The sequence below is a fragment of the Gossypium arboreum genome, chromosome 10 (genome assembly GCF_025698485.1).
Source record: "Gossypium arboreum isolate Shixiya-1 chromosome 10, ASM2569848v2, whole genome shotgun sequence".
NCBI classification, from domain to species: Eukaryota; Viridiplantae; Streptophyta; class Magnoliopsida; order Malvales; family Malvaceae; genus Gossypium; species Gossypium arboreum.
In genome coordinates, this window is record NC_069079.1 from 128,576,071 (window position 1) to 128,598,927 (window position 22,857).

The window sequence follows — 22,857 nt, forward strand, 5'->3', positions numbered from 1 at the left end:
ACCCTTGAGGACAAACATTAAGACACAATCATGTCCTTGCAAAGAAGAAAAGAATTAAGACAAAACTAATAAGCCAAATGAAATGAAATTAATGTGACATGGTGATGTGAGCTCGACTGTTGAGAACAATAAATGAATAAATAGTTTTCTGGTCATGGTAAAGGCAGACATGTGACTTCTCTCTTATACTCATCCATGAAACAGTAGTGTCCCTTACACTGTATATATACAACACAATGCATTATTTGTGACATAGAAAACTTTTAAGGGAAAACTCTTTAGTACCTGTATTGATCGAAAAAACAAAGTACAGTGTGAATTTTAGACTTTTTTTTTTTCTAATGAAACATCAGTTTCAAAACATGTACAGTTTCGTCCTTACCAGACTCACAAGCATTCATTTGTTGGTTTGTCTTCTGTTATATGATTGAAATAGTTGATGATCTAATAATTGAATTAATAAGAAGGTTGGTTCAACCAGTCCAATCAATTATATATTTAGAAATGTAATGATCTTCGAAGCTGTTTTTTTTTTTAAATATTTGATTTCATCTAGAGATGTGCATGGGCTGAGCTACGTAGCCCGGCCTGACCTGGCCCGAAGGCCCGCTCTAAATGTGGGAGGGTTTGGACAAAAATATAGGCCCGAAAAATGAGCTTGGGCAAAAAAATAAGGCCCGTTTAAAAAATAGGCCGGGCCTCGGGTAAGGCCTGTTTAAAAAATAGGCCGGGCCACGGGTAAGGCATTTTTGGCCCGGGCCCGGCCGATTCACTAAATGAAAAAAAAATTACTTTTTAATATTATTTTATTATTATTTTCTCCCTATTTTGCTACTATTTTACTATTATGTTGCTACTATTTTGTTGTTATTGTTTGGATATTATATAAAATTTTTTTTATTGTTTTAAAGACATTTGCTAATTTTGTTGTTCTTTTAGAGGCATTTTCTTGTTAAATTGTATATATTTTAGTGTTATTTAAGTATACATATTTTTAAAATTTATTTTCAATTTGTTGAGAAATATTTATTTTGATTTTTAGTATTTTTGATGTTTTATATATATTTTAAAATAATATAAAAATTAATATGGGCGGATCGGGTTGGGCTCGGGTTTTAACATTTTTATTTGGGCCAGGCTTGGGCAAAATTTTAGGCCCATTTTTCGGGGCTTGGACAGGCCTGGGCCTAGCAAACAGGCCTAAATTTTTAGTTAGGCCTGGCCCGGCCATGCACACCTCTAATTTCATCTTATTCGAGTAGATAAGATAAATGATAGTCTTTGTTAAAATTTAATCTCTAAAATTATTCTTACTAAAATGTAACTTAAATATACTTTTTGGTAGTTAAGTTTGTTTTATACTTGGCCAGAGTCCATGCAAGATATTTAGACCAATTTTTTAAGTTCGAGTATAGCCCGACTCGAAAAATGAGCTTAGTTTTTTACCCCAGTCCGATCCAATATATTTAAGAAAGGTAAATATTAACTTGCCCATGTTTTATTTTTTAGATTAGTTTTATTTATTTATTTTAAAATATAATACACTAAAATGCATTAAAAACACTAAAATAAAGTTTTTTAACATATTAAAATACATTAAAACATATTAAATTAAAAACACTACCATAAATATAATAAATATTTTATTGTATTAAATATAATTTTCAAAATTATATATTTTCGGTTGGGTTATTTAGTTGTGTAAGTTTTATTTTTAAGTTTTGAGTAATGAGTTTAATTATTATTAGGTTAGTGATTTAATATAAATACCAATATATATATAATTATTATTTCACATATATAATTAATATATATTTTTTATAACATAATATATTCAAGTTGGGCTTGGCTTGGGCCAAAAAGTATTGTCCAAGACTTGGCCCATATAGAAAACGGACCTTAAATTTTATCCAAACCTATTTTTCGAGTATCGTATTTTATCCAAACCCTCTCATTTTTCGAGTGGCCTTGAATTGATGACTCGATCCATGAGCAAATCTAGTTTGCTTCAATGTCCAAATTGGTATATAAGATTTCTTTTAAGTTAGTATCTAAGTTTGGCTTCCGTCACACATTTTAGTCCATTTTAGTAACTCCATGAAAGTTAGATGGTGTGGACTGGAACAATCTATTTTTGACCTGTGTTACAGATGCCACATCATTAGCTTATGTGTTTGTGATAATACTCTAAAATGACATACTTTTATGTGTTAATTATATATATTTTGAGTACGGTCCTACTAATTTGGGCTGTTTATGGTTTTTTTTATCTTGTAGGGACTAAATTGAAGGCAAAAAGAAATTTGAGGGAAAAAGCATGAATTTAAAGATAAAACGGGTTGACATGCGAAATAGCGAAGAAGTGGTGCAGAAAATACAAAGTGTGGAAGACTTGGGGCAAAAATTCAAAGAAGAGATTTATGAACCTAAGACTTTATTTAAATTTGAATTTTATTTTTAGGATAATTGTTAGGATTATTATGATATTGTTTAATTTTAATTTCAAATTATATCTTTTAAACGTTATAATTTAGAGTTTAAATAGGAACAAACTAGATTTTTTATGTACTATAAATAGGAGATGGAGTGACATGAATATTCACTCATCATTTCTTTAAAAAAACTCTTTAGAGGTTGTTAGCCTTTTTTTTGCCCAAAAAGCATGAGCAACTAAACTTATCTAGTCGAATGTTATCAAGATTCTTCAAAAAGAATTCATAAGGCTTAGATCCCATGATCTAGTGTAAGACGATCCCATAAAAGTGAAGGTTAGAGTCAGGTTCCTCTAAATCGTAAGGCTAAAACTTAAGTGGAGCTAGTGGTCGTAGGCGTCCTCTTCCACTATAACTGGTTAAAACTTAAGAGTTTATAATTAAACCAAAGGAGGATCGAGATAATCAGAGGTTGGAATCCCTCAATTGGAAAATCCCTTTTTCTCAATTTTGCTTCATATCACAATTTCAACTCATCCACATTTTTAATTTTGTTTTATTTTATTTTTTTCCCAGGTTAGCTGTTTTTCTTGGGCACGACTGTGCCTGAGATTTCAAGAAATAAAGAGCTGTGGTGATCTAATCCTTGAGGATTTGACCCTACTTCCTTATACTATTTCTTTTCATTATTCAGGGATAAGATATTTTTTTATGCTTCCAACGAAACACCATTTTGCCATGTATAACAACCTGCTTGATCCACATCATCCAATTTCAATATAGTTACAAAAAACGGATTAAAATAGGTGATAAAACCAACCTTAAGTACCAATTTAAACATTGAAACTATAAATTAAGGTACCAAAAATATATTTATTTTAAATTTACAACATGATTAAAATTAAAGCTTTATTATTAAATTGGCCCTTAATTATAGCAGTTAAAGTTTTTAAGTCAAAAGTCACAAATAAACCATTATGTCTTATTTTATTAAAGAAAGTATACATCTAATAAAAATGTGTTAGGTGTTACGATTTTATTGATTGATATATTTTTTAAAAAGTAAATAAGAACAAAATTGATAGTTTAAGTGAAATCGAAAAAAAATATTTCAGAGATAAAATTTACTAATAAAGCCAATAATTAACACCAAAATTTTATTGAAAAATGAAAACAGAATCAAAGTGCTAATAACACCTTACAACACCTCTTCTGCATCTCCTTTTTTTTTTGGCCTAAACTAAAAAATATTTGGTACCCTTCAATCAATATCCCAAATCAAATCATGAGACCCTCATGTTTTCATCTTACATTGCCTTGACATGAATATATACATGCATGCATGCATACATATACATATATTCAAAAAGGGTTTTCATGTATGTTCAAAAGGGTCAACAAAATTGTATGGCAGTGCAACAAATTTTTTTCCCTTACATATCTTTATGTACTTGCAAGAAAAGGGTATCTTTTAAGAAGAACAACAAGCTCCTTTAGTTCCACTGTCCGACATACTGTTAACATTAATAGTTGTCCCTTGAGGAACACTAGAAGCTGCTTGTTGTGCTGCCAATGCCTTTTTGCTTATAATTTGATAAATATCCAACAAAATTGTCTGAAATGCTTTCTCGATGTTGATTGCTTCTAATGCTGATGTCTCGAGGAATGCAAGCCCTTCTCTTTCAGCTAAGCCTTGAGCATCTTCTTGTGAGACAGCTCGGAGATGGTTTAAATCGGATTTGTTACCGGCCATCATGATGACGATGTTCGAATCGGCATGGTCTCTTAGTTCACGTAACCATCTTAGGACATTGTCGAAGGTTTGCCTTTTGGTTATGTCGTAAACTAGAAGTGCCCCAACAGCACCTCTATAGTAAGCACTTGTAATGGCTCGGTACCGTTCTTGGCCTGCTGTGTCCCATATTTGTGCCTTAACTGTCTTCCCTTCTACCTGATATGAAAGAAACAGTTCCTAAACATAACTAGAAAATATACTAATGAAAAATTCCAAGGTTGTTCGAACTCTTTATTTTTCTTAATCGAAATTACTTGATTCCAATTGCGTCCAACTATACCTGTTTTTTGACTTTAATATTTCTACTAAAATAGTTAAACACTATTAACTAGTTAGACTAACTTATGACATTATAAATATAGAGGAATCAAATTATATCATATTAAAATATAATGACTAAATATTGAATTTAAGCATAAATAAATCCAATCATTCCCATATTTGGATACCTGTCAAATTCGAATCTTATACTGGAGATCGAATAACATAGGTTCAAACCACTTGATTCACAAACTTTGTGTCTAAATAAACAACAATTTTCAGCAACAATCAATGGAACAATATGCAGCAAAATCTAATATTTAGATAGATAGATATAAAGGCAACCTGAAGAGTTCTTGTTGCAAATTCAACACCGATGGTAGATTTGGATTCCAAGCAAAACTCGTTTCTTGTAAATCTCGAAAGAATGTTAGATTTTCCGACGCCTGAATCTCCGATCAATACAATCTTAAATAGATAATCGTATTCATGATCCACTTTATATGCCATTTACAATTTAATCACCTTTTAAAAATTGATAGATTCAACAGAAAGAAAAGATAAAAAAGAAAAATTAATGAAAAACCCAAACTCGTTTGATTAACAATTATTACACAAAAATCAACAAATTTGGAGATTTTGTTTTAGTGAAGAAAGGCGTTGCTTTCCATAGCCAAAGAGAGAAAACAGAATTAACGTACAAAAAGCCACTTAAAACGGTCTTTCAATGGGATCAAAATTAACTATAGCTAAATTCAGTCACTTTTTAAATAAAATTTAATATTGAAGTCATATAATTTGTTGGTCTTCTTCGACCGTCTTCATCACTAATCATATTCTTCATTTGGAACAATAATTTCTAATTCAGAAAGTAATAGATAATGTACCATTAATATTAGGGTGAGCGTTTGATCAAGTCGTGTCGAATCGAGTAAAAAAATTTGAGTTAGTAGAACGAATTCTATTTCAGCAATCAAACTCAATTTGAACTTTTTCGAATAGAATCAAGTCAAAAAAATTTCGAATGAAGTCGAGTCGAGTTAACGGATCTTATTATTTATACTCAATGTTGCGTTTAAAATACAAGATTATTTAACTATATAAACAATATAATGATTTTACCTTTTAACTATATAAATATTTATTAAAACAATATAGTTTTGTCTTTTAACTTAATAGTTTTGACTTTTAACTTTAAAAAGGTAAACATTTATCAAAATGACGTAATTTTATCTTTTTTTATTTAGATTTTCGTACAACTCAATTTTGTAATTTATATTCGAGTTAAATAAAAAATTAATTTTTATTCGAGTTGATCTAAATAACTCGATTAATTATTAAATTAGTAAATTTTTAAGTAAAATTTTTACCTTTTTCAATTCTAAATACCCCAATTTAAATCAAAATCGAAACATCCCAATTTAAGCTGATTAAATCCAAATTCAACACCAATAGTAGATTTTGATTCCAAGCCCTAACCCTAAAAATAATCAAACATCCTATAAAAATAATCAAACTTAAATCTAACATTGTTAAAAAAGCCCTAAAAATTTTTAAAAAAATAAAATAAAAAATAAAAACCCAATATTCAACAAAACTCCGGTGGTGGTTGCATGCCAAACTCATAATCCAAAAGGTACTCATCAACAGAGAAATAAAAATCAGGGTTGACACCAGAAAACTGCTGCGGCGGTGGCTGCAGCTCCGACCACTGTGGCTGAAATTGCAATGGCAACGGTGGCAAATTAAAACCAGCATTGGCCATGGACTGAAATTGATTACCAAGAGGAAACATTGAAGTCACTGGAGCAGCAGCAGCAGCATTTGTTACAAAATCACCAAAATTTGGAACCTGTTGCTGGAACCCTCCTCCAAGTGTTGAATTATTATCAAACATATAATAATTACTGTTTTCACCGAAAAGAGGCATTGGATAGCCTTGTTCAGGTATCCGATTAGTGTCTTGTTCGAAATTCATGTTAAACGATTCAACGTCAAGCTGTTCATATTGATGATAAGCAGGTGATGCAACCATATTAATGGATTCACTAACCGCAGCAGCCATTTTGTTAGGTATAATTGCAGCTATATCAGCTTCAACTTTCTCTTGGCATTCAAGGCCGTTCCCTTCTTGTGTGGTTCTATGTTTTTGCTTTGCTTCCCTTGAGTTTTGATATAATTTGCACAAGACCCAATTATCGAGCTGAAAGAAAACAAAAAAAAAAAAAATCGAAAATAAGTACTAAATTCGAATATACAATAAAAAAATTTCACATATTTGAAAGATGGTACCTTCATGTCTTCCTTGCCATGTCTTACTCTAACAGGAGCATGGCTTGATACATATTCATGCATAATCCAATTGGTTTTAGACCCTTTCGGTGGTTTCCCTTCGTGAAAGACTAAAGTCTTTTTAGATCCGATCTTCTTTCCATTAAGAAGGACCTGCTTATCGACTCCGGTAGCTTTCCAGTATCCGTTACCGGCTTTCCTCGCCGGCCTTGATCCATTTGTGTATTTCCGTTCTCGTGGCGTAAAATAATACCATTCTTTTTCGACTTCATTCGACGATACCTTATTGTTCATGGCTATTTAATCAAAACGAAAATAAAATAATCAATAAAACAAAATTAAAGAGAAAACTGATGTTTAACAATTTCAGAAAAAATAAAGAAAAAAGAATCAAAACCTGTAAGAGTTTCAGGATCATGACTGTAGAAATTGACCTCTCTTATTTTATTGGGCGGCAATGGAAGACCCGAAATTTTTCGTCTTAAGTAATAATCCATAAGCTCCTGGTCGGTTGGTTTGAATCTATAACCAGCCGGGAGCATTCTGAAATATTCTTCATCATCTTCTTCTTTCAGCCTCTTCAACATTGAATTCTCCATAATTTGATTACCTGAGATTGTGTCGGGCTTATAGAGATGTAAAATAATATTATATTAGAAATTTGAGTTGAGATAGATTTTGTATACTTAATCTTATATTTTGTATTTTAATTAATTAATAATAACCGAAGCACTTAATTTTTAATATTTAATTGAGAAAAATAATTATCTTAAATATATCAATTTATAAAATAATATTAGATAAGAAATTAGATTCCAGAGAGAATTTGTATTCTTAATCTCATCTTATGAAAGAATAAAAATTAAATTAAAATTTTGTAAATAATATTAATTTTTTAATTTTCATAATAATTTTATGAATTATCAGAGGGTTCAATGATCAATCTCGCAATTATTAAAAATCCTAAAAATTAAAATTGGATAGATAATCTAATCAATTCAATTGGTTTAACTAGTTTAATTTAATAAATCAATAAAATATTAAAAACATAAAAAATCGATTTGAATCTAATAAATTACACTCAAGGTCACTAAACTATTCGAATGTTTTGGTCAATCAACTTTAAAAAGTTACAAGATGGTCATTGAGCCATTCTACTGTTTTCATTTAGGGGGCATTTGGTTCTCCGAATATAATATTATGACCTGTAATCTTATATTCCAAAATGAGATTATGGTGTTTGGATTTCAATATTCCGACCATCTCGTAATCTCACATTATGGTCATATCATAATATATGGTATAATCTCATTATGGCATCTTTCTTAAGTAATCCTAAATTACGAGTGAAATTTGAATTTTAGAACAAAATTACACTTAATTTTTAGATCAATAATAAGGAAGTTTGTAAAATTTTACGCAAAATTCAAATGGGATTTTTAACACCTCAAATCTAACCTAAATGTTATGGCATATTCTGAGAGATTACAATAGTTCGTTAAAGAAATTTTAATTTAATCAAATTTAGTGTGTGTTTCGAAAGTATAAAATTTGACAATATTCTCACAAATGTTTAGAAAAACATAAGTCCGGAAAACACTTACTTTAAACTTAGAATTTGAATTCAAAACCGTGTGTTTTGAAAGTATCTATTTTGGCAAATCATTTCCAATTTTAAGGAAAACATTCGTTAAAAATTGTTTATTTATTTACAAAAAAAACGCTTGAGTGGTTACTTAATTTTGCAACGGAAAATTTTCAGAGTTTTGATTTGAAACAGAATTCTAATTTGGTAAATCATATGATTTTATAGTTTCTTTTTATAAACACCAAAAAACCGACAGATAAAACAAAAACCAAAACCAAGTCCAAAAACAGCCTTACAGTCCAAAAAGTCTAGAAAAGTTAAAAACGAAAATAATAGCACAAGGGAAGTAGGGTCAAATTCTCAGGGACTAGATTGCTACAACTTCTTGTTCCTCAAAATGTTGGGCATAGTCGTGCCCAAGAAAAATGGCGTACTTGGGAAAAAAAATAGAATTAAAAAATATGGAGGAGTTGAAATTGTATAAATTGAAATTGAAATTGTAAAAAGAAACAAAATTGAGGAAAAAGATTATTCGATTTAAGGGATTCCAGCCTCCAGTTATCTCGATCCTCCTTGGGTTCAATCTTGGGTTAAATCCTAGGCTTTTAGGTGATCTTTGTGATATCCCGAATTACGGCTTAATCGGAATAGTGGTTTCGAGACCACAAATTCGAGATAGAAATAATTATTTTATAATTATTTTGAGATCTATGATATGATTACATGATTGTGTGAAAGTTTCGTGAAGAAATTCTATGCATAAAGTGCTTACTTTGAAATTTTGGACTAAATTGAATAAGTTGCAAAACTTACATTCTAGAAGTTTCTAGTATGAAATTGCTTTGGAATATTAATTAAGAGGCCTTAAATAGCAATTTTACCAATTTTTAAGTTTTTGGACAAAAATTAGACATGGATGGAATTTTTGAAAGTTTAGTAAGGCCATTTTGGTCATTTGGATTTTAATGAAATAAAATGGGAAAAATAACACAAAAATGATCATATTCTCCATAAGTTGCTGCCAATTTTTTTTCTCCACCATATCTAGGGTTTCAACACTTTTAAGCCTTGATTGTAAGTGATTTCTATGCCCGTTTTTAATGTTCTTTACATTTTTGAAATCCTCGTAGCTCGGTTTACCTATTTCTACCAATATTTTGAGCTAGGGTTTATATTTAAAATTTTACCCATGGATGATATGCATGAATTTTGATGTTTTATGGTAGAATATGAAGCTTGAGATTGTGTTAAACAACTTTTGCTAAGTGATTTTACGTAAAAACGACTAAAATGACATAATCGGTAAAAATACCTAATGTTCATAAGTACATGTTAGAGTGTGAATTTGATGTTGCTATAGAAGGGAAAAATGATCAGCATGTCATAAAACATAAGAAAATAGGATGAGGTTTAATTTACGAGCCTTGGGGCAAAAGTGTAAATATGTGAAAGTTTAGGGGCAAAATGGTAATTTTACCAAAGTTCATATTAAGGGTTGTTTTGATGAATGTGTGTATTAAATAAATTAATTTGGTATTATAGATCAAGAGAAAAGATATTCGAGTTGAGATCGGGGGAAAAATAAAGTTTACGAGGAATAGGCTCGACTATTCTCATGTTGTATCGAGGTAAGTTCATATGTAAATATTGTAATATAACCGTTATTTTAAATCATTTAATTCTATTTATACGATATTATGATTGTTATTATGCAATTCTATGCTTTGTGGTCATTGTTGGGCAACATGCAAAAATTTTATGAATTATGTGAAAAATATGAAAGACTACCGAAGTATCGTCATTGGTATTCCAAGGAGAATGGTAAAGGAGTACGGACGAGGAAAATCCTGTTGAACCTTAGGAATAGATTAGGATATTTAGGCATCCGAGCTCGTTGAGTTGAGTCCGAATTAACTTATGGATGCGAACGCCCGAGCTCGTTGAGTTGAGTCCGAGTTTGCTTATGGGCGGGTTACATGGTAGGTTGGCTACATATGTGGCACTTATGTGCAAACTTTCCAAGTATCCGAGTTATATTCCATGTGTTCAATGGGTAAAATTCTAGTGAAATGGAAGAATACTCAAGATGCAAGTGACGTATTGGTAAGTGTTGTGGAATGGGCACTTTGGACAGGTATGTACTTAACCCTCGGATTGAGACTTGATACGACAACAATAATGTAGTAAGACGATGAATGATGAATAGAAATGTGATATATGTTTTGGTGATATTATGCTAATGTTGGTTGGTATAATTGCTTTGTTAACTTACTTGTTATTTGCATGTGAACTTACTAAACATTTATGCTTACTCCCTCCCTTCCATTCCTTGTAGTTTTGACAAGCCGGCTTGGAGATCAGGACGGTCGGAGGCACGCTCACACTATCAACGGACCATCTCGGTATAGTGGCTTGAATATTTTGAGAATATGGCATGTATAACATTATAATCCTTTTGTGTATATAATCTTATGATATTGTGAATGAGTGATGTGGAAATGCTTGTTGATGATTATGTAACATCCCGAAATAGGGCCTAAACGGAACAGTGGTTGCGAAACCACAAATCCGAGGTAGAATGTAACGGCCTAATTTTCAGTGGTGTCAAAAATGGTGATTTGAGATCACTAAATTGGACAAATAAGATTGAACAAGATAGTAACTTAATATTTATGAGTCAAGTAAGAATTTAGAAGAATTTGTGAAATGGTGAAATTAGTGAATTAAAATAATTTATTAGGTCAGACGGGTCAAAAACGAGGTATCGAGACCTCGAATTTGAAAATCGAGCTATAAATATTTTATAAATATTTATGAAGTGTCATTGAGTTAGTATTAAAGTTTCGTTAGAAAATTTTGATGTTTGGATAGCTAATTAATTAAAAAGGACTAAACTGAAAATAGCTCAAAATTTGTTAAATTGTGAGTAAATAGCTTAAGTATTTAAAAGATGGATTTAAAGAGCAATTAGACCCAAAGGTTAATGGCTGGACGGTTTGGGTATGAAATAAGCAAGAAAACAATGTGAACAAGGGACAAAATTGGAATTAGCATAAAAGTTAATAGTTAAAAAATGATGTAATTGAAAATCTAGACATTTCTTCATCTTTCTCAGCCGAAATGCCGTAGCAGGTCTCCTATGCTGGTTTTTCATATTTTTGCACCATGTAAGTTTAATTTTACTATTTCTTAGTAATTTTATGTTTTTGTGACTTTTACAATTAGGTCCAATCATCTAATTCATTAGTTTTTGATTTGGTGGGTGAAATTGGAAGTTACCCTGGCTGAGTAAGGGTAGTTTATGATGAATTATTATGAAATTGAAGTTCTAATTTCATATTAAGGTTGTTTTATTAAGTCATTTTGATAGAAAATGGTATTTAGTACCTAATTGTGAGCAAAATTGTGAATTAGATGTTGGTGTTGAAATTCAGAATATCAAAGGCTGTGAAATAGTTTATAATGATAAAATAAAAGTGTTAATTTATAAAAATTAGTTCAATTGATGGGTGAATTGAGCAGGACTAAATTGTAAAAACTATAAATTTTGGGGTAAAAGTGCAATTTCGAATTTTGAACAGCATAAATTGTGAAGTGAAATAGAAATCAAATAAATGCTAATGAGTAGAAATATTTTATATTATAGATCAAGAATCCAAAGAAGAACGAGGAAAAGAAAAAGTAAAGGACTAAATTGTAAGGTTTAGTCACATTTTGTATCAAGGTAAGTTTACAGTAAATAAATGCAATATTCTTTTATTTTACATTATTATTGTCAATTTTCAGCATTTATATATTATGTTATGAAAATATTTAAAGTCAATTTAAGGTGAAGTGACGGAGGAAAAGTGTTAGAAAGCCCGGTTGAACCCTAGGAATGTTAGGATATTAGGGTTGACAGACGTAATGAAATGAGCCATGTAAGTCCATATTAGAAATATGGCTTTGGAGACAGGATTGAGCCATGTAAGTCCATATTATATATGGCATTGGAGACAGGAATAATTCATGTAAGTCCATGTCAAAGACATGGCATTGGCGAGATATTGATAGAGCAGAGCGACCCTAGTATCCTTAGTATTCCGAGTGGTTCAACGGGTCAGGATCTGAGTTAAATTACAGTGAATTAACAGCAAAGGAAAAGTAGATTATACTTATGAAAAGGAAAGGTCGGTAAGAAAGAAGGTAAGGAATAAAGAAGAAGATAGAAATTGAGAAGTAAAGAAATTTATGATGTTAGATGATATTATGCATAATTATCCATTATGTTGAATGTTGTGATTTATTTGCTTGTAAGCTTACTAAGCCTAGTGCTTAATCTCTTTATTTTCTTCTTCTTATAGTACTTATCTAGTCACTCGGGGATCGAAGGAAATGTCGGAGGCCGATCACACTATCAAAGAAATAACTCGGTATAACTAGACGTTTTGTTTTGGGTATGGCATGTATAGAAACTTAGCTACTTTTGGTATAATATGAATAATGAATGATGTGTAAATACTTGCTAGTGATTAGCTAAGAAAATAGCTGATGATATACATGTTTATTAATATGTATGATTGAATGATGATTATCACATGAAAATTATGAAAAATGTGAAAGTAACCTAAAAACAGATTCAAGTAACAGAAATGATGTAACTTTGAAAAATCACTAAAAATTGTAGAAACATAGTTTGAAGATGAATAATATATGAAATTAAAGCTTATTATGTATATTTTCTTATGGAATAAGCAAAATAGGTAAAAGTATTATATTTTATGATATATCTGAGTTTTAGTGAAACAGGGTCAGAGCAATTTCTGGATCCCCTGTTTCCACTTTGGAAATTCACCATAAATTGTACAAAACTAATTATAAGGTATAATTTATATGGTTAGAATTCTTGTTGAATCTAGTTTTGAGAGAAACAAACGACTTAGTCATATGAATTTTGTACAGGAATAAAAATGGTTCGTAGTAAGAAGAGGTCAGTGCAGTCGAGTTTTGAAATAGGGGAAACTTTAACTAATAAACTGTACTAATTGGCTAAGTCAAAAATTCTAGAAAAAAATTAGTAGATATATATATGAGTCTAGTTTTATGAAAAATTTACGGATCTTAATTTTGAGTTTTTAAACTCGAGAAATAAATTTTTAAGTAACCATGATGCAGGAAAACAGTTTATTCCGAAAATTAAAATAAGTGATTTAGAGTTGTTTAAAAGGTAAGATAAGTTTAGTAACACCTCAAGCTTGACTCCGGTGATGGTTTCGGGCGTGGGGGCGTTACAGATTAGCTATTGGAATGGCTAATCAAAATTTATATTTAGTGTTATGTATGATTAATGTATTACCTACTCCATGGAAAACCATAAAATGGTGAAATTGGCTATAAAACAGTGTCATACAACAGCAGTGATGTGAATTTGAAAAATCACTAAAAATAGTAGAAATATAATTATATGATGAATAAAATATTTAATTGAAGCTTAATGAACATATTTTCATGTGGAAGAAACAAAATAAGTAAAAAAGTTGTATTTTATGAGATATTTACGTTTTAGTGAAACAGGGTCAGAGCGATTTCTGGATCCCCTTTTCTAAATTTATAAATTCACCATAAATTTTGTAAAAATAATTAGGACTCAAATTTTATATTTATGGATTCCTTTTTGAGTCTATGTTTAATAGAAACAAACATCATAGTCATTTGATCTCTGTATAGGAAGAAATTTGATTCGAAGTGAACAGGGGTCAGAGTAGCCAAACCCTGAAATAGGGGAGACTTTAATTAATAAATTGTACTAATTGGACTAGCCAAAAATTCTAGAAAAAAATTAGTAAGTAGATATCTGAGTCTAGTTTCAAGAAAAATTTACGGAATTGGATTTTGAGTTATGTAACTCGAGATATGATTTTTTTAGCGAATGTGACACAGTTGGACAGTTTACTACGAGAATTGTTTGAACTTGTTTAAATGCTAAAATAAGTTTAGTAATGTCTCATGCTCGACTCCGGCGACAGTCTTGGGTAAGGGGGCGTTACAATATTCTCATTACAGAATAAGCCAATTATAGTGGAAGAGGACGCCTAGACCACAAGCTCCACTTAGATTTTAGCCTTACAATTTAGAGGAACTTGACTCTAGCCAACCGTCACTTTTGCGAGACCATCTTACACTAGATCATCATTTTTCAATGGAGAATGCCACACCATTTCGGCTTTTGGGTTCGACAATCTTTGATGCAGTAAGTTAACGAACCTACTGTGCAACCTTCCCAAAATATACAAAGCTATCGTTTCTTGCACAAGATGAAAAGATCACTTTTAGAAGGACATGGATGGAAGCGTCAGTCCCGTAATACAGAGAAACGATGAATACTCGTTGAGAAGGCTAAGTGCGGGTTTTAAGCCTCATGAACCTTTTTTGGGGAATCTTGATAACCTTTGGCTAGATGAGTTTAGTGACTCATGCTTTTCGGGAAAAAGAACACAAGTTTAATAGAATGGACTTTTATTGGAAAATAAAATAAAAGGAACAAAAAAGGCTAGAGCCTTGGAGGAAGGAGTTTTTTTTTCAGAAAAGATTAGTGAATATTTATGTCACTACATCATCTATTTATAGTATATAGAAAACCTAGTTTGTTCCTATTTAAACTCTAAAAGATAAATAAAAGATATAATTTGAAATTAAATCTAAACAATATCATAATAATCCTAACAATAATCCTAAAAAAAAATTCAAATTTAAATAAAGTCTTAGGTTCATAAATTCTTTCTTTGAATTTTTTCCCCAAGTCTTTCACAATTTGTATTTTCGGCACCATGCTCTCTATTTCGCATGCTAACCCGTTTCATCTTTAAATTCAGACTTTTTGCCCCCAAATTTTCTTTTGCCTTCAATTTAGTCTTTACAAGATACAAAACAATAAAAAGCCCAAATTAGTAAGATCATACTCAAAATATATATGTCCTTAACACATAAAAGTATGTCATTTTAGAGTATTATCAAATGTAGACCATTTTATTAAAATAAATTAGAAACAATCCAAGCTCTCGCATGCCATCCAATCCTAAACTAAATGATTACTTGAAAAGTCAGAGATAAAACAAAGGGGTGAGCTATAAAGCTCAATGTATAACTAAAATCAAACGAAGAATACACATACCAAAATATACAAATCAGAGTATCAAGAGAATTTCATAACGATCAATTAAGCTAAACTGAGAATGCATGATTATGTCAATGCGGTATTTTTTAGAAAAAACATAATGAAGAATTTTCAGAAAAACTTTGTAACAGCCTTAACCCGTATCAGTCACCGGAACAGGGTTACGTAGCATTACCAGAGCTTACGGAATAAATACAGACATTTCATATCATTTTAATATACATGTCAGAAAATAATCGTAAAGTCCCTTATTAGAGCCCTTGAGCCCAAAACATACATTAGGAACGAGTTGGGACCAAATCGGAAACTCATAGATTTTTTTTCAAAATTTCAAAAATTTTCCTAGGTACAAGGGTCACACGCCTGTGTGGTTAGGCCGTGTGAAAAATACTGAGCATTTTGTTATGAATTTTTAAGATGCAGAGGATACACGGCTAGAACACACGCTCATGCGCTAGGTCGTGTGTCACACATCGCTGAGACACACGCCTGTGTCTCTGCTCGTGTGGACAGAATAAGGTCATTTCCAAACCTTATTTCTCACCCATTTGATCATCCACCTATACAAACATTTTAACACATCCAAATGCCAATCTAAAACATTTAAATCATGCCAAACTCAAGTCTCATACATACCATATCGCTTCATAAATCTATGTTTGTAAATTTATCTGCTTGACCATATTTACTTAGTATCATACTAATATTCATAAACCAAATTAAACACTTATATCAAACATGAAATTAACTCATATGTTAATATACCAAAACGCATTCATCACAAGCCATTCCAATGGCCATGTACAACCAAAATATTTGTATCTAACATTGGCTAACCAAAACCTATACATGCCATTATATCTATAATTAGTATCATATTTGTACCGAAATATGCTGGTGGATAGTGTGAGTAATCTTTGCCAAGCGTCCAATCCAACTAGCTTTTGTATTACTATAAAACAGATGAAAATAAAATAGAGTAAGCTTATTATGCTTAGTAAGTCCATATAATAGGAAATTAACTTACCATTCATTTGTATATTAAGTAAACATACACATGCATTCCAAACAATTTGACCATATCCTAAGCACATAATCTCATCAAATGTGTTAGTTAATCATTTCATGTAAATATCAATACCAAAGATGAGCTCATTAAATACCAAGTTCCATGCATTTCATGTATTTTTCATATATTGATTTCATTTTGATTTTCGTTTATCTTCATGTCAGAATTTCACCTGTTGAATCATTTGAAATCTCGAGGGATTCGAGGGTAGTACATATAAAGTGTACAAATCAGGAATTCATCAATTCATATCCGGTAGTACTCATTAGAGCACTAAATCAAAAAGCTCTCTCTCAAGCACTATAACGGGAAGCTCGTTGAGCTATGTAACGTGAAGCTTTTTCAGGCTTAATAACGGGAAGCTCACAAAGAGCCTATATCGGGTAGTTTTAGAGAGCATTTTAATAAAAAGCACCGGATAGCCATATAGTGGGAAGTTCAAGCGAGCATTAACGGGAAATTCCAGAGAGCCTTTAACGGGAGGTTCACAAAGAACCTATAAGCATAACGCTCATAAGAGCGCGGGTGTGTCTACAACATATGCAGATCACAACCAGTCGGGATGCTCTGAAGAGCATTTAACGAGAAGCTTGGAAGAACACTATAACAAGAAGCTTGAGAGGGCTTGTAATGGGATGCTCTTTCGAGCTACGGTATGTCCGCAACATATGCAGGAACATTACCATTTCGGGAAACAGAACCCTGTATCCAATCGAGTTTCATTTAATTAAACGAGACTTTAACATTTATTAGGTATTTTCGGATATATTATTAAATTTCACATACATGGCCAATACACAATTCACATACAAATCATTCAACTCAATTCAAACATATAATTGCACAATTAAGTTACACGAACTTACCTCGACTAGTTGTTCATGACTTGTAATTTACTAATCTAATACTTTTTCTTTACCATGATCTACTTCCGTACTTAGTCTATCCGAATCTAAACGAGTAAATTTAGCTCAATTTAATACAATTTACATTCATTTCTATCCAATTCACATTTTAGGCAAAATTACCATTTTACCCCTATACTTTTAATTATTTACGATTTCATCCCTAGGCTTGGAAAATGAAATTCATGCAATTTATTCCTTATTCAAAGCCTAAATAATTTCACATATATCAATAGCAGCCCATAAATTCCATGAAATTTCAAATTTTCACATAAATTCAACAACTTTACAAATTAATCCCTAAAACATGATTTCATCCAAAATTCCTTAATAAAATACCTTTAAATACCCATTAACATCTCAATTTAATCAATTAATAACTAAAATCATATGAAATTATCAATGGTATCTTCCAAAACCTTCAAAAAAATAAAAAACTTATGAAATAGTAAGTTGGACCTCATTGTAAATGTCCCAAAAACATAATAATTTCAAGGAAAAAGCAAGAATTAAACATAAATGAAACTAAAATATGAAAAAAAAGCTTAAACCCTCTTCCATGGCTGTTTTTCAGCTGAAAATGGTGATGATTTCTCTAGAAATTCTAATTTCCCCTTTATTTCATCTAATTTTGGCAAAATTTACAATTTTGCCCTTATTTCTCCAAATTCCAGATATTTTTTTTCATGCTATGCCTCAGCCTATTATTTAGGCACAATTGCTTCTCAAGTCCTTTCATATTTAATTATTAAGCTATTTACTCACTTTAGCAAGTTTTGCACCTCTTTCAACTTAGTCCTTTTTAATTAATTGACCATCGAAACGTTAAAATTTTCTAACTAAATTTTAATACTATCTTAATGACGCTCTAAAAATATTTATAAAATTATTTATGATTCGGTTTAGAACACCGAGGTTTCAATATCTCTTTTTCTTAATTTCTTGACCTAATAAATCTTTATAAAACACAAATTACTAATTCAAAAATCTCTTAAAAATTTCATTTGACTTTTAAATATTAAATAATGAAATTCACGATATTTCTTACCGGTTTTGGTGGCCTTGAACCACTATTTCTGAAAAATCGGGCTATTACAAACTTCCTACCCAACTCCGCTACACACCAAAATAGAGGTCCCCAGAACTCGTCCAACCAAATCAAACTAATAAATAATCATGGACAATGCCACCAGAGTTGCAATTAAACTACTAAATAAGATATATCTGGTCAAGCAAGTATATTGCAGTCAAGATGCCAAAATAGATGTGTGTGGTGATCCTCATTTAGACGGGAACATAAAACCAAAATCAATTAATTCAGAACAAAATTGATTCCAACCAACAAAACTTCACACCTCTTCCAACAGTTAGAAACCTTACCGGAACTTCATAATATACCCGACCACAATCTTCTCTTTTTAGAACCTCATGGTGAATTTGCTAAATTCATTATTGTATTTGTTGTGAGGAGATGTTTGATTCGGATTGTTTGTTGGAATATTGTTGTAATTCTTTTGTTCTTGAAAGATTTGGTGGTTCCAACGTCTTACTTGAATTATGTTACTCGATTGAGCAAAAAAAAAAAAAAATTATGTTGTCTCATTTAACTTGAATGGTGATTTTCACCTTTGATAAATTTAAAAATCTTTGATAAATTATATGTTTAAAAAATCCATCAAACTAAATTCCAAGGAATAGACAATCTATTTAGAAATCTTTTACTTTATTTTAAAATTATATGTTTAAAAAATCAGCTAAAATCTTATCTTTCATGTTCGTTTTAGGATTTATATTTGGGGTTCGTAATTGTCCTTTTTAATCATGTTTTTTCTAGAGTTCAAACTTGCATTATCTCCTTAAAAGTGTTATGTGTCTTACCACTGTACCCAACGATTATTAATAGTTAGCTGGAATGTCAACTCGTAATTGAAAATAATGAAAATTTGTTTAAAGTTAAAATCAATAAATTATGAAAATTATGACAATCAGTATGTTGTCCGATTCCCGATCTGGTGAAACCATGTCTTGAGACACATTATTCGAATTTAATAGATTGAGGTTGAATCTGAATCCGGCTCTATTTTTTACCCCGAGAAATTTCGAGACATGTTAAATGAAGTCGATTATTGTCTAGAATGTATGTACATGAATATGAATGAAGGTTAATTTGGAATATAAGAAAATTATTTGTTAAACTTTATGAATTTGCATTGAGTTATCTGAGTTGTTCTTGCAATGTAGTTAGACGTCTCTCATTTGAATTCAGTGAAGGAGTCGGGTGTGGGGTGTCCAATCAATCCAATCCGATTCATACTACAGTGGCCTATACTTTTATTTTTATCACCACTATTCATGAAACACATTTGTATTTGAATCAGATAAAGAAACATTTAACTCTTAAATTTAGTAATTTTTGTCACCTTGGTATTAATTTTTTTCAAGATCATATGGATATTTGATACTAAAAATGAGTAGTTATGCATATATTGATACTCAAATTGACAAGGGGTTCTTGAAGTCGCAACCTCGTTCAACAGTGAATGGCGTCGTGATGTCTAATCGTTAATATATTATACCAACAACAATAGCTTAGGTTAAAGAAAGCTGCTTCGTTATATTTTAAAATATTCAGAATAATATTTACTGTTTTTTAATTTAATTAAAATGATATTTATGAGAATTGTTTTAAAGATTAACTACGGGAATTTTATAAAATTAAAAATAAAAGTAATCAATTATCCTTTAACATTAATTATCCTAATTTAAATCCCATATTATCAATAACTTTTTTATCAATAATTAATTAAAAATATGAAAAGATTAGGACTTCGAAATCTATCTCAATTCTAATTTATCTAATGTTATTTTATTAAACAAATATTTTTAAATTAAATATTAAAAATTAATAAGTCGGTTAAACTTAACCCTAAGTCTACATAAAGTCAAGACAACAAAATATTTCAGATAAAAAATTGTACTTGTTTTTTGGAGCTGTAAGCACATTCTTCAATGTCAGATAATCAAGTTTTCATGGATCCATTAATGTTGAAGGAAGAAAAAGGCGAAGCTTTCCTTAGATCAATTCCTCCTGGTTATAGATTCAAACCGAGGGATGACGAGATTATTAATTTTTACTTGAGACCCAAAATCTTTGGTTTGCCATTGCCACTCAACAGAATCAAAGAGGTTTTTCTCTACAACTATGATCCCCAAACTCTTACAGGTACCCAGTTTTTCTTTTCTTGGCTTTTTCTTTTGTTTTCTTTAAGCTTTTCCATGATTTTGGTGGTGTTGTTTTGTCTTGGTTATTTTTATCAATAGCGATGAGCAACAATGCACTCTCAAATGGGGTTGGAAACGAATATTATTTCTTCACGCCAAGAGATCGAAAATACGCAAATGGTTCGAGGCCGGCGAGGAATGCCGGTAACGGGTATTGGAAAGCTACCGGAGCTGATAAGTTGATCTGTCGTAAAGGAAAGAAGATTGGATTGAAGAAGAGTTTAGTCTTTTACCAAGGGAAACCACCAAAAGGTGTTAAAACAAATTGGCTCATGCATGAATACGTATTAACCGATGCTCCGATTAGGAAAAGACTCGGCAATGAAGACATGCGGGTACGATCCTTCAAATATTATCTTATCGTGTATTCCTATTCGAATTCGTCACTTATTTTTCTTTTCTTTTTTCAGCTTGATGATTGGGTGTTGTGTAGAGTATATAAGAACCTTAGGGAAAAAAGGCTAAAACATGAAACCTTACAAGAAGGTCATCAAGAGGAAGCTCAAGCGGAAGCTGATACAAGTGCAATTGTAGCTTACGATGGAGCCCAAATGGTTCAACAAGAAGGTCATCAAGTGGAAAGTGAAGCTGAAGCTGATACAACTGAAATTCTACCATACAACGGAACTCAAATGGTTGAAAATGGGATTGCATTTGCACCTCTTTATGAACCCATAAATACTAGTTCCCAAATGCTTGAACATGGGATTGCATTTGCACCTCTTTATGAACCCATAAATACTAGTTCCCAAATGCTTGAAAATGGGATTGCATTTGCACCTCTTTATGAACCCATAAATACTAGTTCCCAAATGCTTGAAAATGGGATTGCATTTGCACCTCTTTATGAACCCATTGATTATGGTGTTTTTGAACCAGCACTATTCATGCAGCAGCACTTTTCTAGTGATTTAGATCTTGATCAGTTCAATCAAGATCCTCACACTGGGTTGCCACCACCATTTTAAGTTGTTTCCAGATTAGTTATATTGTTTACTTTAGACTTCAATTACAAATTAGGAATGATAATGTTAATTGAATGTAGAATTTTTTGTTGATGTGTATGTATTTATTGTTATTTATTTGTGTTTATAATATTTTTTAGAATTCTTCATTACCTTTAAGTTTATTTGCCTCATCTTTGGTCAATTTAGCTGCAAATCCATTGAAACTCCAACGGTGGCTATGGAGCAAAACATCGGACGCAAGTTAATAGATTGCATAAATAATTCATAAACCCAAGTTAAATATCAACGAATCCGAAGTTAGTTTATTTGTTATGTCAGTAAATTATGAGTTAGTAATTTTCATAATCGAATCGGTTGATTTAAATCGGGTTAAATTGATTAATCAGATAAATTAATCAATATTAAGTTGATTTGGCTATGTCACTTTATATTATTTAAATTGATTTGTTCAATTATTTTATAAAATGATAGGTTAAGTTGAGTAAATTGAAAAAATTGACTCAACTGACCTTTTGCACGTCTATACCAACAACTACAGACTACATACTTCGCAATATTAAGCTAACATTGAAGACCAACAATTTCGAGATAGATAAGTACAAACCCTAAATATAATTTGTAAAATGGATATCAAGGATAGAAAAAAAATTGCTCAAGACATAATTTCTTTTCTTGAACGGTACCGATTACATACATACTAATTTCTTTTACCCATGGGAAGAATTATTAGAAATCGATCGATGATTAATCTCGAAACACATCAACTTTGATAGAGTTTCTTGTAATCAATGGTGGGGATTGATCAGCTTTGATAGAATTATTAGAAATCGATTGAAGGAACATATATCATTGGTGAAGAATGATGACGCCGTACATTTTCTTGTAATCAACATTTGTGGCAGAAAGATATATCATTGGTGAAGAATGAAAGGATCATAGAAATTGGTAAAAGCCGGCAATGGACAAACATTGTTCCATTGGCGAGCTTAACAAATGCTTGAAAGCTTCAAAAGTTAACGAATCCAATGGAGTTTATACCAATACCACACAAAAATCTTATATAAAGTCCCCTTTCCATGGCATTATCTACTGCAAAATCAAGCTCCACAATA

General features: G+C 31.1%; 1 protein-coding gene, 1 long non-coding RNA gene and 2 pseudogenes across 2 annotated transcripts; 2 read left to right on the forward strand and 2 right to left on the reverse strand.

The window, feature by feature from the left end:
* Positions 1 to 3,903: 3,903 nt before the first annotated feature.
* Positions 3,904 to 5,157, reverse strand: LOC108463290 (ras-related protein Rab2BV-like). Its single transcript, XM_017763237.2, has 2 exons — positions 4,834 to 5,157; positions 3,904 to 4,383 (listed from the first exon to the last, which is right to left on the reverse strand). The coding sequence occupies exons 1-2, from the start codon at positions 4,996 to 4,998 to the stop codon at positions 3,904 to 3,906; spliced, it is 645 nt and encodes a 214-aa protein (XP_017618726.1). The 5' UTR covers positions 4,999 to 5,157.
* A 919-nt stretch (positions 5,158 to 6,076) lies between these two features.
* On the reverse strand, positions 6,077 to 7,947 carry LOC108462533 (NAC domain-containing protein 2-like; annotated as a pseudogene).
* Positions 7,948 to 12,015: 4,068 nt separating this feature from the next.
* LOC128282641 (uncharacterized) lies at positions 12,016 to 12,962 on the forward strand. Its single transcript, XR_008272982.1, has 2 exons — positions 12,016 to 12,092; positions 12,712 to 12,962. It is a non-coding gene; the product is annotated as an uncharacterized LOC128282641 (long non-coding RNA).
* Positions 12,963 to 20,504: 7,542 nt separating this feature from the next.
* On the forward strand, positions 20,505 to 21,745 carry LOC108451615 (NAC transcription factor 29-like; annotated as a pseudogene).
* The last annotated feature ends 1,112 nt before the right edge of the window (positions 21,746 to 22,857 follow it).

Bases quoted from the DNA above. Each gene is read 5' to 3' on its own strand.
- LOC108463290 (XM_017763237.2), bottom strand. From the start codon at position 4,998: ATGGCATATAAAGTGGATCATGAATACGATTATCTATTTAAGATTGTA. The intron at 4,384-4,833 runs GTTGCCTTTATA...CTTTCATATCAG, and splicing joins TTGCAACAAGAACTCTTCAG to GTAGAAGGGAAGACAGTTAA.